This window comes from Spinacia oleracea, chromosome 2, assembly GCF_020520425.1.
Source record: "Spinacia oleracea cultivar Varoflay chromosome 2, BTI_SOV_V1, whole genome shotgun sequence".
In the NCBI taxonomy this organism is placed as follows: Eukaryota; Viridiplantae; Streptophyta; class Magnoliopsida; order Caryophyllales; family Amaranthaceae; genus Spinacia; species Spinacia oleracea.
Window position 1 is genome coordinate 39,487,747 of NC_079488.1, and position 17,004 is coordinate 39,504,750.

General features: G+C 35.7%; 1 protein-coding gene and 1 pseudogene across 1 annotated transcript; one reads left to right on the plus strand and one right to left on the minus strand.

Annotated features, from left to right (window-relative positions):
• Positions 1 to 397: 397 nt before the first annotated feature.
• On the plus strand, positions 398 to 3,077 carry LOC130467361 (DNA-directed RNA polymerase subunit beta-like; annotated as a pseudogene).
• Positions 3,078 to 16,000: 12,923 nt separating this feature from the next.
• On the minus strand, positions 16,001 to 16,751 carry LOC130467362 (uncharacterized). The gene is made up of 2 exons (XM_056835859.1): positions 16,275 to 16,751; positions 16,001 to 16,159 (listed from the first exon to the last, which is right to left on the minus strand). The coding sequence occupies exons 1-2, from the start codon at positions 16,749 to 16,751 to the stop codon at positions 16,001 to 16,003; spliced, it is 636 nt and encodes a 211-aa protein (XP_056691837.1).
• Positions 16,752 to 17,004: the final 253 nt, after the last annotated feature.

Consider the following 17,004-nt stretch of genomic DNA (forward strand, 5'->3'; position numbering starts at 1 on the left):
GAAGGGATCAAATCCTGTATCTATTTCATTTTTTAATCGGGTTGAAATATGTAATGTCATAATAATAGTCGAAATTTAACCGATATTCTATACTAAACGAAATTTTATAAATCTAATTAAGTATTTAAGTAGCAGAATTCTTTTTATTAAAAATGTTTTATCAATTCCTTTTGTATTTGTTGCATTTGCATTTTTAAATTTGCGTAGAAACTTTTATTTCTTTATTATTCCCCCCTTCATACATATTTAATACATCCCATATATGGAGTTTTTATGTCAAATTTTATGTGATTTGGTAAACAGAATATAAATTCCATCAGAGCTAGATCGATCTATATAATTCAATGAAGAATGAGCCAAAAATGGGATTTTTAAATAAACGGGGAATTGAGTGCAAATGCTACGGAATGGAAATGAGGGAATGTCTACAATCCCTGGGTTTAATCAGATACAATTTGAAGGATTTTGGAGGTTCATTGATCAGGGCTTAACGGAAGAACTTTCTAAGTTTCCAAAAATGGAAGATACAGACCAAAAATTTGAATTTCAATTATTTGTGGAAACATATCAATTAGCAGAACCCTTGATAAAAGAAAAAGATGTTGTGTATGAATCACTTACATATTCTTCTGAATTATATGTGTCCGCGGGATTAATTTGGAAAACCCGTAGGGAGATCCAAGAACAAACAATTTTGATTGGAAATATTCCCCTAATGAATTCTCTAGGAACTTTTATAGTAAATGGAATATACAGAATTGTGATCAATCAAATACTGCAAAGCCCGGGTATTTATTACCGATCCGAATTAGACCATAACGGAATTTCGGTCTATATCGGCACCATAGTATCAGATTGGGGAGGAAGATCAGAATTAGAGATTGATAGAAAAGCACGGATATGGGCTCGGGTGAGTAGGAAACAGAAAATATCCATTTTAGTTCTATCATCAGCTATGGGTTCAAATCCAAGAGAAATTCTGGAAAATGTTTGCTACCCGGAAATTTTCTTGTCTTTCTTGAATGATAAGGAGAAAAAAAAATTGGGTCAAAAGAAAATGCCATTTTGGAGTTTTATCAACAATTTGCTTGTGTGGGTGGGGATCCGGTATTTTCGGAATCCTTATGTAAGGACTTGCAAAAAAAATTCTTTCAACAAAGATTCAAAAGTCGTTAGGAAGGATTGGTCGACGAAATATGAACCGGCGACTGAACCTTGATATACCCGAAAATAATACGTTTTTGTTACCGCGGGATATATTGGCAGCTGCGGATCATTTGATTGGAATGAAATTTTGAATGGGTACACTTGATGATATGAATCATTTGAAACATAAACGTATTAGGTCTGTCACAGATCTCTTACAAGATCAATTCGGATTGGCTCTAGTTCGTTTAGAAAACGTGGTTCGAGGAACTATAAGTGGAGCAATTCGTCATAAATTAATACCGACTCCTCAGAATTTGGTAACTTCAACTCCATTAACGACTTTTGAATCTTTTTTTGGATTACACCCATTATCTCAAGTTTTGGATCGAACTAATCCATTGACACAAATAGTTCATGGGAGAAAATTGAGTTATTTGGGTCCTGGGGGATTGACAGGGCGAACCGCTAGTTTTCGGATACGATATATCCATCCTAGTCACTACGGGCGTATTTGCCCAATTGACACATCTGAAGGAATCAATGTTGGGCTTATTGGGTCCTTAGCAATTCATGCGAGTATTGGTCCTTGGGGGTCTCTAGAAAGCCCTTATTATGAAATTTCTGAGAGATCAAAAAGGGTACGGATGCTTTATTTATCACCAAGTAGCGATGAATACTATATGGTAGCGGCAGGAAATTCTTTGGCCCTGAATCGGGGTATTCAGGAAGAACAGGTTGTTCCAGCTCGATACCGTCAAGAATTCTTGACTATTGCATGGGAACAGGTTCATTTTCGAAGTATCTTTACCTTCCAATATTTTTCTATTGGAGCTTCTCTCATTCCTTTTATCGAGCACAATGATGCAAATCGAGCTTTAATGAGTTCTAATATGCAACGTCAAGCAGTTCCGCTTTCTCAGTCCGAGAAGTGCATTGTTGGAACGGGGTTGGAACGCCAAGTGGCCCTAGATTCGGGGGTTCTCACTATAGCCGAACATGAGGGAAAGATCATTTATACCAACACTAACAAGATTGTTTTATTAGGGAATGGGAATACTGTAAGCATTCCATTAGTTATGTATCAATGTTCCAACAAAAATACTTGTATGCATCAAAAACCTCAGATTCCGCGGGGGAAATGTGTTAAAAAGGGGCAAATTTTAGCAAATGGTGCCGCTACAGTTGGTGGTGAGCTAGCTTTGGGAAAAAACGTATTAGTAGCTTATATGCCGTGGGAAGGTTACAATTTTGAAGATGCGGTACTCATTAGTGAGCGTCTTGTGTATGAAGATATTTATACTTCTTTTCACATACGGAAATATGAAATTCAAACTTATGTGACAAGTCAAGGTCCTGAAAAGGTCACTAGCGAAATACCACATTTAGAAGCTCATTTACTCCGCAATTTAGACAAAAATGGAATTGTGAGGTTGGGATCATGGGTAGAAACAGGTGATATTTTGGTAGGTAAATTAACGCCTCAGATGGCAAAAGAATCTTCGTATGCCCCCGAACATAGATTATTACGAGCTATACTTGGCATTCAGGTATCCACATCAAAGGAAACTTGTCTAAAACTACCTATAGGTGGTAGGGGCCGAGTTATTGATGTGCGATGGATCCAGAAAAAGGGGGGTTTCAGTTATAATCCAGAAACGATTCATGTATAAATTTCACAAAAACGTGAAATCAAAGTAGGCGATAAAGTAGCTGGAAGACATGGAAATAAGGGTATCATTTCCAGAATTTTGCTTAGACAAGATATGCCATATTTGCAAGATGGAAGACCTGTTGATATGATCTTTAACCCACTAGGAGTACCTTCACGAATGAATGTAGGACAAATATTTGAATGCTCGCTTGGGTTAGCGGGGAGTCTGGTGTTTCATAGGGGATTTTCCAGTTTTCGCACATGTTATTATGTTTAACTGTATTCCCCTACAGTGGTATCACGAATCTTATGTATTCAAAGCGTGTTTTAGCATGATTTAATTTTTTTGCTGTTGTCGAATTTTCGGGAATTTTTGTTGATTTTTCGGAATTTTTTATGAATTATTGGATTAATTGCGTAACTTGTTATGAAATAAAAAAGATTCGGTTTTTTGACTTTTCTGACCCTAATCTCATTGAAAACGATTTTCTAAGATCAACCCATGGGAACGGAATTGCAAAAACAGGCCTAGTGATGTTTTTTGGGCGTTTTTGTTAATTTTCGAATTAAAATTAAAAGTGTCGGAAAGTATTTCAATTAAAAGGTCGACCTAAACAACTCGGAATTAATTGAAATTTTGACACGATGTGGCTGGGTACATTCTTGATCTATGGTGAAAACCATAATTTTGACACGATGTGGCTGGGTACATTCCGATAAGTATAAACCATAATTTTGCTTTCCTCAAATTCGTAAAATTTAGATCCTTAATTGATTTTTTAAATAATTTAGATCTAATAATTCAGTTAATTGGGGAAGGGAATAAAATTTCAAGGATCAGTGGCTAATTTTAAAAATTATTGGATTAAAATTTTGAATGGTTTCGTTAATTTTAATCGCACTTAAACCAAATTATTAAAATCTGAAATTTAAATGTTTAAGAACGATTTAAAGTTTTAGATTTTATTATTTAAAAGTTCAAATTTTTAGTTGAAATAGCTCGTTCTTAAAATTTGAATAATGTTAGCCTTGATTTAATATTTTACGAAATTGGATTGTCGTTAAATTAATTAAATCGTAAAAACCGTTGTTTTTCGAAAATAAAAATCGTAACTTTTTATGAAAAATAACATAAATGCAAACGTTCGTGAAATTAATTTTTTTTTTAAATTAAGTTGGTCCGTAGTATGAACCAAAGGCACGAACACAAGGTTGAGATGGACGTGTGGCTCGTCGAGCCACGCGGGCTGCCGCATCGGTGCCGAGCCGCAGCGACGCGGGGAACAGCATGGGCGCTGCGTGCCGCGCGCTCTGGGCGAGGAAAGGGGCAAGCAGGCAGAGCCTTGCTTGCGATTGCTGCGAGAAAGCAAGGCACCTGGCCTTGCGATGCGCAGCGATGAGCGTCGAGCCAGGCACGCAGGGGCAACAGCAGCTGCGGGTACGTGTGCAAGGCTGCGGGGTGCGCGGGCTTTGCTCGTGTGCCTCGTAGGCCACACAGTGCTACGTTGGGCTGGGCGCAAGCCTAGCCCGAGCAAGCACATGAAATTTTTTTAAAAAAATTTGTTTATTTCGTTGGGCTTGACCATGTTTGCATTAATTTGGGCTAAGGATATTTAATTTAATATTTTATTAACTTGGGCTAGGCCGCGAGTTTTAATTTAATATTTAATAATTAATTATCCGGAATAATTATTGGTTTGAGTGGGAGCCACTAAATGAAATTAAAATGAAATAATTATTTTTAATTATTTTCGTAGGTCGCATTATTTTAATTAAATTCAATTTTAATTAGAATAAAGTCTAAGGATTAATAATTTGGAAATTGATTAATCTTTTATTACGCGTTTATGTGAACGTGAATTTTAATTAATTCACGTAAATACTTTCATTATTATCATGGGCCATTCGTTTTAGCATATGAATGGATGAATGCATAGAATATATATTTTATGTAATGCAGGTACTCCAAGTGACTAGTATGGCCATTTAGGATAGTTAAATACGGTCTGCGAACCGTTCTATCTTTGAATGTAAAGTTTTAAATATGGTCTGCGTACCATGGAAATTTTGATGTAATTTATTATTTTCAAGTATTTCTAAGTTTAGAACTTTAAGTTAGCAATTGAACGAAAATTCAAGACGATGCCAAGCTAACAAGATGGTGATGAAGATTGGATGCTTCAAGACAAGATGTTTTGGGCCAAACTAGTTCACCATTTTATTTATGCATTTGATATATATATATATATATATATATATATATATATATATATATATATATATATATATATATATATATATATATATATATGCTTGAATGTATGTATGTATAGTTTGCATGGATAGGTTGTTTCGTATGACTCGATTAGATTAAGTTCACTAAATAATCGAACCAACATAGAAACAACTAGGTCCAAAGCAATATTGAGTTTAAAAATTTCCTTCCAACTCAAGCACATGCAAAAATCTAAGGACCTAATGTAGTAGGTTTACGCCAAAGCGTGGTGCTATATTAGTTGACATAGATGGTAAGGCGTCCCAAAGGAGCACGTTGATTGTGGTTTCAACTCAAGCAACAATGGCATTATGTTATGGCAATGGGATAAATTATGGTATTAATTTATTAACCAAGAGTAATTTGGAGATTACTAGCAACAGGTTTTGCTTACGTAGAATCTTAAACTACTTAAGACATGCCAAAGCTGCCTAAGGATTTAGGACTTTTAGGGTCTTGGAATCGTTTCATTCATTTTGGACCATGTTTTTGCTTTTGCATGAATGAAATGTTTAATAGCTTTGATGATTGCATGAATTCTTTTATTTCAAGTTATTAAAGTATGATAAATGTTTTCTTTGCTAGTTCATTTTGTAGAATCGTAAATCTTCAACTTTGTTGCGTTCGGACAATAGAACTGCGATATTTCCTTGATGGATTGATAACTAATTTTGAGAGCGATTCTCAAAGAAAAGGAGAATAAGAGCGTATCTTGAATGCTATTTTCTTATAATGATCTTCATGGTTGTTTTCAAACTAAAATTTGAATGGTAGACCAATTGGACCTCATATATTCAGAATACTGGGTAGTTTTGGAATAATGAAGTATTGAGTTAAAGACTCATGTATAACCAATGGTTAACAACCAATTTTCTTTTGATTCGATAAATGAACTAGACTCATTGGATGTTTTCATTAAAAGTGAATAATAGAAAGGGACTTTGTAAGCATAACAAAGTAAGAAGATCAAGCAAAGAGTAAAATCTTTTGGAGTATAAGAAAACGTGCTAGAAAGGATAGGAAAGGGGAACAAAATAAATGAATTTAGATATTCTATTTCTACCTTGAGGTTTATGTTAAAGAGGAACGACTTAGCAAATAAACTCCCATGGTATTAGATTACCGCTTGAGGTTCTAACTCTTGTTAAGAACTCAAATTCCGGGAGCTAAGTCTGGTTATTGACCTACAAGTGGAAATGAAGCAAAGTTGTGCTACATTAATTGCAGGGTCATCGTGTTTGTTTTAAAGTCCTTCTAAAGGCTGGAACTTAATGGTATTATGTTCCATTAATCATCATAATAGATTTCTGCCTGGACAACGGAAGGACTCACATTCAAATTAAACAAAAACATTCGTTGAGTGTTTATTTGAATGACATGGTCATTTAAGGGTTGAGTCTTATGATTGATTGATAAACAAACGAATCTCTTCACAATCAAACTTCAGAAGGTTCAAATCAAACACTTGGATTTGTGTTCCACATATCTTTGGCAATGTCATACGACCATATCAACAAGACAACATTCCAAGATTCCATGGCATGGATTTTTGAAAGTTGGTTAATTTAAAACACGTGGGTCTTGCTTGTTGAACGTGACATAGAAATGGACTATTGTTAGAAGTTTCTATACAATAAAGTTCATGGGCCAAAGATGGATTTTATGACTTACCTATTTCACAAGAATTTGAGAAAATATGGCTATATTTACTAAACGTGAAATATGTGAAATACTTCAATGCGATTCACAAAAGGGTATAAAATCAACTTGGCAAGAATTTTGGAACATCTAGGCTGGGTCAAGGTGATGTTTGCATGAGCCAAGAAAGATTATCTAGATTGTTTATATGGCAATATGGCAATTGAAGCTCCAAAAGAAAATATGGTATGTCCAAATGGAGAAATCGGAATCTATTCGATTAACGATAATCACGACTATTTTCCTATCTAGTATCTAAATGATACTCTCAAGTGACTATCACACTAAACAAAGTTGTCAAAGCTAAGGATAAGATTTTATAAGGATTGAACTTTTGTTCAGTACATCTTTTCATTACATCTATATCTAGGGTTGTCAAACCCAGTGGGAGTTAGTGTTTACATCAAACAAACTCAAGAATAGATATATGTTTCTTTATGAGCGACTCATAGAAACAAAAGGTATTGAATCTACCACAAATTTGAGAACATATGGTTGTTGCTCTAGATAATGTCTTTTAGGAAACCATCATATTTCCAAAAAGGCAAGTGGGAGAAAATGACCTCGAAGTGACCTCAAAAGGACTTCAAGTCAAGCAACAAACAAATGTAGGATACTTAGGAGTGTTTGGAAAAGCTTCGTACTTAGAATCCTTTGGAAGAGCTTCAGGAAGACTTTAGAAGTGCTTCAAGAGAATCCTAATACTCAAAGGACTTGAGTAATTTCTTTATAGGCACTAAAGTTTGATGTTCAATACCTAGGTAAATCGTATAAGGAATAGAATTCAACCAAGATAGATACATAGATATCTTGAGGAATGAAAACTATGAAGACTTTGGAAGTGCTTCAAAATATACGACTTACAGGTTAGCTACGACGAATTAAAATTCTCAAGTATGGTTTGAGGCCATCATAAATATTATTATGGTTCGAGGCCATATAAAATGGTTTGAGGCCATTTTATCCAAAGTACATTCATCTTAAAGAATCAAATCTATGATTTGGTTGATTTGCATAAAGGGTTTACTCCCATTAGTTGCAAACATGTTTTTAAAACATACAAAGTTGATTTGCAGAAAGGGTTCACTCCCATTAGTTGCAAACATGTTTTCAAAACATACAAAGATGATATTGTATACACATAAAAAAGAAAAGCTAGAGTGGTGGTTAAAGATTATAAACAACTTCACGGCGTTGATAATGTTGAAATCTTTTTCACCAAGTCGGAATGCTTGAACTATTTTGGATAAATCTAGCAATCATTGCATATGGCAATATGGCAATTGGAAAACGAAACACCTTCCTCAATTGGACTTGTAGAAAGTAATTGTGTACATCACACAATGTAAAAGTTTTGGATGCTAGATAAAAGAGCAAGCTTAAGAAATTTATTTGTAGATTAAAGCATGCAAGTGGGAATTGGACCATATTTTTCAACAAGGCTATTGAGAAATCATAGCTTTATGAAAACATGGATCATCTTGTAGATAATGAGTTTAGTGGGAGCTAAGTCAAGTTTATTGGTTCTACATATGAGATACATATCTTTCTATTGAAAATGACATTCAAATTCTAATTAGTTAGATTTAAAAGTATTTTTCAATATTAGAACCATGGAGAAACTTAGAACATACTGGGTTAAAGATCTATTGGATAGGATCTAAAGCGTTGTTCGGATTCTGTAAAAGTAATTACTAAATCAAACACAATTGAGAGACTCAAAAGAGACTCTCAACCCATATGAGTAAGTCTAAGTAATGAATGCTTTAACTTAGTATAAAGCTAGGCTGTTATCACTAAAGTTAAACATGAAGGACCTTGAAGAGGTGCCTTCACCTTATATCACATGGCAATGCCAAGATTTTAGCAAGATTCAGTATCTCTTGAACAGAATAAAGCTAAAAGTTACATGGATAGATTTTAAAATGCGAATGGTTTTTGCATTACAATCAATCATGTATGATGTGATATATAGATCGCCAAGATAACTCGTGAACATTGGATCGTGATGAGTTTATACCAATCTCTATTGATCTAGATCAAAGATCAATAGAACCATATCAAGAACATCTAATACATTTGGATATGTATGATGAGCACTTGATAAGAGGAAGTGAATATGAACTAAAAATTTGATGCTACATGCATTTGCCTAAGAAAAAGTTGAATCTTGTTGTTAGGCAAACCACAAACATACACATGCAATTAGGCGTCATGATTAAAAGCTGGTAACAAAGGTTCTAAACCATATATTATGCATGGGAAACTGAATCAATGATTAGTTTACAAGTTCTCATTTGAAAGATGTATCTCCCACATCTCTGTGAACTGGTTGGAGTATTCCAAAAGGATGGAATCATTTGAAACTCTACATAATTTAAATGAATTCATTGTTCCCTAAGAAGCAATAAAAGGGAATTGTTTTTAGTAGGAGTTCTTCAATAAACTCAGGTTGATCATAAGTCTGCTATCTGGATAATTTTCTATTTTGAATATGAGAATCATTCTAACAGCAATAAAAGACTAGATTATTCTATAAACATATTCAAAGATCTTTTCATCTTACGTCGAAAGTCTTTCGATAGAAAGGATGCTAAGAATAGAAAAGTATGATAAACTAAACCTCTGCATTGAATGAGACACAACATTCATATGCAGAAATGGAGTCAAGTTTGAATTCCTTGAATGTTTTAAGTATTAGGTGAAAGGCCTATATCTGTAAAACATTAAATGCTTGATTTTGGGTTAGAGGCCCACAACTTGATAAGCATTTGGTTTAAACATTTATCATTTATGAAATTTATTATTTCATATTCATTTAATTTTGGTTTAGTATTAAATGATAAGTCCATGTGATTCAAAACATTCAAATGGGATGTCAAGATGGATGCTTCGACAAAGAAACACTCATAAGTGAACTTGGATATTGAAGTCACAAAGGATCCCTAATCCAGGTCATTGAAAGGTTGGACGACCAATGACTAATGAAGATTAGATTGCAAGTTGATTTATAGTTCTGTTTCTTGAACTAGATGGACTGGATATCAGAAATCATTTGCATATAGATACTTATTAGATCTTGCATCGGATTGACCATGAGAACACTTTAAGAGATTAAAGTCATGTCATAAGTAGTTCTCATTAATGGTGATTAGAACCATTCCTCAGAACATGAGCGATTATGTTTGCTCGTTTGAGAATTAGTTCGCTTTGATGCTAGCTAAACGTCGCACCGTAAAAGGAGGCTATAAAAGCAGTTATTGGGCGTACTATGAATCAAAGTGAGTGTTCATAGATTGCAAGAATGGATTGTCCTCCTATATTTGATAAAATATGGTGTTGTTGTGTAACAAGGCCTCTCGGAGAGTTAGATACTGTAAAACGCATGGCCGTGCTCAGAATGGTTAAGGCTTAACCTTCTGTAAAAGTTTAACAGTTGAGCTCTGTAATCCGAGAAACACTTCTGGACCTAATAACGATGGCTTGGATCTTACCTTATGTTCAGTAAGTAACACTAAGCGACAAAGGAATGTGAATGCAAACTTGTCTGAATGACAAGTGGGAGACTGAAGGAAATATGTCCTTCACCCAAGGTGCATTTAGTCTAATACCAAGGTTCAGATTAATTGCGAACAATTAATTCAGTGAGATCAAGTGATCGGAACAGCTAGCAAGAGAAATGCTTCCGATCAGTGAGTTCTAATGAATATTAAGCTCACATTTTACTCTTGACTTAACCTACAAGGTCACACCAATGGCACGTAATAGATCACCGGATTAAATGAATCGGAAATTCATTTAATAGCTTTTCGGGAATTAGTTTTCGAAAACGTATTATACGATACGACCTTGCATCGGAATCATATATCGTATCGCGAATATTCATACGCTGGGCAAAACGAATAAATCGTATCGTACGGCGCTGATTCGTAGTATACGAGATGATAAATAATATCCGAAAGATATTAGTCGCGAATACGAAGGGCATCGAAGCTGCCGGCCCGTCGAGCCAAGCACGCAAGCGTGCAAGGCCCACGGAGCCTGCAAGACTCGCGAGCAAAGGCGAGCAGCCAGCCCGCGTGTGGCACGAGCACGCAACAGCAGCGCAGCAGCATGGGAGCAACGAGCGAGCAGGCCCATGGCCCAGCTGCTCTGCTGCGCGGCTGTGGGCTTCGGCCTGCAGCGTGGCTGGGCGTTGGGCTGTGGGCGAGTGTCCGTGTGTTTGGTGTGGCCGGTCAAGGCCACTTGGTCTTGGCTATTTACATCATTTAATACAATTAGGTTATTGTATTTTCACACAACTCAGTACACACAAGTTTTCCAACCCTAAACCTAATTCAGAAATTACGTTCTTCAGTTTTCTCTCTCTGTGAAAAATGTTCTTCCCAAAAGCAAAAACTCTTGATTGATTGTCTAAGCTACGGTTATCAAGACGGATCTGATCGTGTCGATGAACCAAGTAGAGGAACGACAAGTGGAGTTCTAAGTTCGTGTTCGTTGACAGATTACTAGGGAAAATACGCTTCGAATGTAAGTTTGCTTAATCTGTGCTTTATACATGTTTCCTGGCTTTGGGGATTGTTTCCGCACATGTTATTATGTTTAACTATATTCCCCTACAGTTTCTTCTTGATTTACATGGATAATATAATTCACACGCAAATAATAACTTCCACTACAACAATTTGTATCTTTAACGACAACCTTATTACGACGGGTGAAAAATCCCGTCGCAAAAGCCTTTTGCGACGGGGCTAAAAACCAAACAATGACGGGAATAACCATCGCAAATATTTTTTACGACGGGTTTACGATGGATTTACGACGTGATTTTCTATTAACGACGGCCCCCTTTTATGACGGGTTCGCGACATGAAATCCCGTCGTTAATCAACAATTATTGGCCTTTCGCGACGGGATTTCCCGTCGTTAATAGTACAATTTCTTGTAGTGTTCTCTTGATTCTAGCATGAATGAGACTCTTGCATATTCATACTACATGCTTGCATAATCTATCAATGACAAACATGCTTTACTAAGTGAATGCATAATAAGATAAGCATCATAATTCTTTATTTGAATCAAATAATCACCACATTCACATATGACCTGATGTTATATGACTTAAATAATAAACCTACGTATGATACTACACACGTATGTGTAGACACCTACTTTTGTCCCTATTCCCGAAAGGGAAGGTTCGATGATGAGAACATAAATCTCCACTTGACAACGCATCTCCTATAAAATAACGAATCTCAATTCCCCTTTTCATTTCACCCAAAACCTGCTATTTATAGAAACCTGCTATTTATGGAAACCTGCTAAAAATAGTAACTGTCGTAATGGGTAGTTGTTAAAAGTGGCAAGTCATAAAAGATAGAAACCTGTCAGAATTAGGTGTTGCACTCCAACATAAATCCTAAATGAGATAGAAATGGCGAGAGAATCCTATTCCTAATACGATTTGAAAATAAGAGTTACGTATTAATTAAAATCCTAACGAGCCTAGAGTTTGTAACGGGCCCAGATGCATTTCATCATAAAATTAATACGCACTAAAAGACTCGATTAAAGTCTCACACACTCCGGATTCTAAGAATCCTAATCTGACAAAGAAACGGCCCAGACCCTATTTTCAACGCCTGGCTCTGGGCGCTGAAATTACCTGGGATGTGTTCTTTCCTAATTTCTCGTGGATTAGAGTTCTACAATTCTATCTTTCCACGAACTCTTTTCTATAAATAGGGCCCTAAGTTCGACGTGAAAAGAGGACAACACACAATTATTATTCTGAGTATTGACTCTAAACCCCTAAGCCTAAGCCTCACGCCGCAAAACTGATCACGCGTTCTGTCGCAATCGATCCAAACATCGAACAGAACGTATCCTGTCCTATAATTTGAGATTCGTTAAATAAAAGGAGAAATAGCAAAGTCAAGGTGGTTAGTTTTCTGAGAACCATGACGCACCTCTCAAGGGTGCGTCGTAATGTGTTCCTCTTCCATGGTTTAATTGCTTTCCTCGCCCTTTTATGAACTGTTAAACTAATTAAATCTGATTGTTCTATCACGCCTAATAAAGATAATATGTTGGGAAATTGGATTATCATGCTAGGTCCCTTAAAACAATCTAAATCAGATAATCGCGTTCGATTTAGTACTATATGTTGCATATTGTTAAAATCAACTCAGATTAGTTTAATATTAATAGTTAACGCATGTCCCTTCAATTATTTATGCTGAGCTAGTAAGGATATCCTGCCTCTGGAGTTATCGAAGAGCGAGTACTCCTCTCGGTAGTTACAGTCCCCCGAACCCTCAATCTCTACCTTGCGGGTGTATGTTGAGAGATCCCCACACCAGGGATCACAAGGGAACCTACGGCCGTCGTGGTCAAACATAATTGCACTCCCTTTATGTCACGATAACCGGGTTTTGTCAATTTTTCTCATTGTCGTTAAAAACTGAATGGTGACTCCTATATTACTAGTCAATTGGGTGTAAACTCACAGGAAATCCAATTACACTTGATTTGACAAAAAGAAACGTCACACCCACGAGGGACAAGGTCACGCATTAGCCTCGTGCTTTTTCGACCCCCTCACAATATGCATAATCTACACATATATGTACCTTGAGTACGTTCTCAAATGTGCCACTTTGCTCAATAAATTACTCAATCAAAGCTTCCTCCTTAAATAAATAATAAACTAATTATTGTTCTTCCTTTAATAAATTTTCTGCAACTATTTAATACTTAAAAAGTCATTAAAAACTCTAAACAATCATCATTTAACCTAATTAAATTCCATGCAAAAACTCTGGGTCAAACATGAATTTAAAACAATAAAAATCCATACTTTAAGGTTTAAAACATGCATACTCCTCCCCTTCTTATATATTAGGTATATTTTGACTTTTCAACTCAATATTTAAGCTTAAATATCTCCAAATATTTATGTTACAAAAATATAAAAACTTGATATTGTTAAACTACACATTAAGACGAACAAAATAAGATCTCGCATGAATTTGTTTTGAAGTACGTATTTGAAAGAAATTAGAAGATTCTCTTCAATTGTTAATAGTGTCAAGATTTCAAATGGGACTAATATTCAAGCATACAGGGAGTAATTAAATCTGAAATTTTATGAATGAAATCTATGAAATTTGATTAATTAAATTAATAACATAAATCTGAAAATCAATTAAATTAATCAAGCTTTGAAAAACTCCCTTTTGTTTTTACAAAATTATGCGCAAAACGCAAAAGAAAAGAAGAGGGACACAACTCACCAAGTGCACGGAGGCACGGTGACGAGAAGGTTGGTGAGAACAGCCGCCGGAGGCTGCTGCCCGTGCTGGTGGTCGGTGGTGGCCGACGACGCACAACCACGAAGAAGAAAATGAAGAATTAGGGCTGCGAACTTTTAAATTGGCCATAACTCTTAATATACAACTTGAAATAAAAGGATTCTTGAGGGAAAATTCAATAAATTTTTGAGATATACAATTTTGATGAAGGAACCTTTGGCGAAAAACAGCCACATGGATGTGGAGTAAGGTTGAACAGAAGTTCAACGAAAAGAGGAGAGAAGTTAGGGTTAGGATTTTGCTTTTGTGTTTAATGAATATTTAGGTATGAAATTTCATGCCTAAGATCCTTTATATAGGCTTCCAAGAAATGGTAGAAAGATATTAAAAATCTTTTTGGAGTTGAGAAAAGACATAAAAACCCTTAATTAAAATTGCCACCCTTTTCTATTTTTGGATTCTCAATCCCTTTCAAAAACTATTTACATTAAAGGAAATATTAAAAGTTTTTATTTTCTAAAAGACATTTAATAAATATTAAATGCAATTAAATTCTCCTTTATAATTTATATGATTTACTAATCATATAAATGCTTTTAAAATGCTTAATTAAGTTATAAATATTTTAAAATTATATTTATAAAATAATAAAAATACGGGGTATTATAGTCTACCCTCCTTAAAAGAAGTTTCGTCCTGAAATTTGGCCTTGAAAAATAACTTCTCCTTGAAAACTTTGAATGCTACTAATTAAGCTTCTTTCGTGAAAATTTTATGCTTCTTTGAAAAACTACTATGCTTTCTTTGAAAAACTACTATACTTTGATTCTCTTTTAGTTGTTGGATTTTCTACTTTGCCAAAACTTTTTGGCTACTTTACTTCTACTAGTATTCCCTACACACTTACTGTGCAAGAGACAACTTTTACTTGTTTCTACTACTATTTCTTACATACTTACTGTGCAAGAGACAACTTTCACTTCTTGCTACTACTATTTCTTACACACTTACTCTGCGTCTATGGAAGAGACAACTTTCAAGTGCAAATTGCAACAAAAAGTACTAAAATGAGCAAAATTTAGGTGAAAAGCGCTAAATTCTACCGCACTCTACCCCCCCCCCCCCCCCTAAAGACACGAGTTACGACCCCGCAACTCAACTAACCTCGGAAAATAATTTTGGGTATTTCTTTCTCATTTCATCTTCTTCCCATGTTTCTTCCTCAGTCTCTTGGTTAGAGCATAAAACTTTCGCTATTTTCACATTTTTCGTGCGTGTACGTACTACGCAGTTTACTATCTAGAATCTTGACAGGTCTTTCCTCATACGTCAAGCTAGTGTCTAACTCAACTGTTTATGGTTGCAATACATGAGACTTATCTGGGATATACTTTCGCAGCTGCGAGATGTGAAACACATTATGAATTCTATGAAGGTCCATTGGCTATGCTAACTGATAGGCTACCTTTCCCACTCGTTTTAGGATCTCATAGGGTCTTATATACTTTGGGCTAAGCTTTCCCTTTTTCTCAAATCTCATGACTCCTTTCATGGGTGAAACCTTAAGTAACACCTTATCCCCTACTTCGAATTCTAGCTCTCTACGCTTCAAGTCCAGTAGCTCTTCTGCCTATCTTGGGCAGCTTGGATCTTTACTTGAATATCTCTCACTTTGTTCATTGTATGTTCTATCATTTGAGGACCTAAAACGACGGTCTCACTAATGTCCCTCCAACATAGTGGACTTCTACACTTCCTTCCATATGATGCCTCAAATGGTGTCATTCCAATACTGGCATGATAACTATTATTGTATGAGAACTTTAGCAAGCCTAAACTTTCTTCCCAAACTCCTTTGAAGTCAATGACACAAGCTCGAAGCATGTCTTCAAGTGTCTGAATAGTCCTTTATGTCTGTCCATTTTTCTCTGGATGGAATGTTTTACTCATCTTCAATGTAGTACCAAAGTTCTCTTGAACACTTTTCCAGAATTTCGAAAGAAATCTAGAATCTCTATTTGGAACTCCATGCAGTCTCACAACATACTTGATGTAAGATTTTGCCAACTGTTCCATTTTTCAAGTCTCTTTCATGGGGATAAACAATGCTAACTTGGTTAGCCTATCTACTACTACCCATATGGTATCATAACCTGTTTTGGATCGCAGAAAAACACGTGACGAAATCCATAGAAATACAATCACATTTCCAGCTTGGAATCTCTAGTGGTTGAACTTTCCCTTGAGGCCTTATATGCTCTATTTTGACTTTCTGGCAAGTCAAACGTCGCGAAACGAATTCATCGACTTCATTATTCCTTCTAGGCACCCAGTAAACCTTCTTAAGGTCCTTATACAACTTGTCACCTCCTAGGTGCACTGAATAGGGTGTATTGCGCCCTTCCTCCATAAGCTTTTGATTCAATCCTTCACACTTTTTTGGTACACACCACCTTCCTTTATACCTCAATCTACCATCCTCGTGAATCTTGAAAATCAACTCTTGTCGTTGCAAAATTTTCTTTTTGATTCGATCCAACATAACATCTCCTACTTTGTTCTCCTTGATCTCATCAAATATTGTTGGTTGAATAGTCAGAATGCTCAACATATCCTCGAATACCTCACCCTCTACAAGCTCTAGGCTTAACCTTTCCATATCCTTACAGAGCTCGTCTGGTACTACCAGAGAGTTCACTCCATGGCTTGATTTTCTACTTAGAGCATCCGCAACAACATTTTCTTTTCCTTCATGGTACTAGATGTCTAAATCGTAGTCCTTGTCAACTCTAGCCACCTTCTTTGGCGCATATTCAAGTCCTTTTGTATAAAGATATACTTCAAACTCTTGTGATCCGTGTAGATCTTACACTTCACACCATATAAGTAATGCCTCCATATCTTTAGTGGAA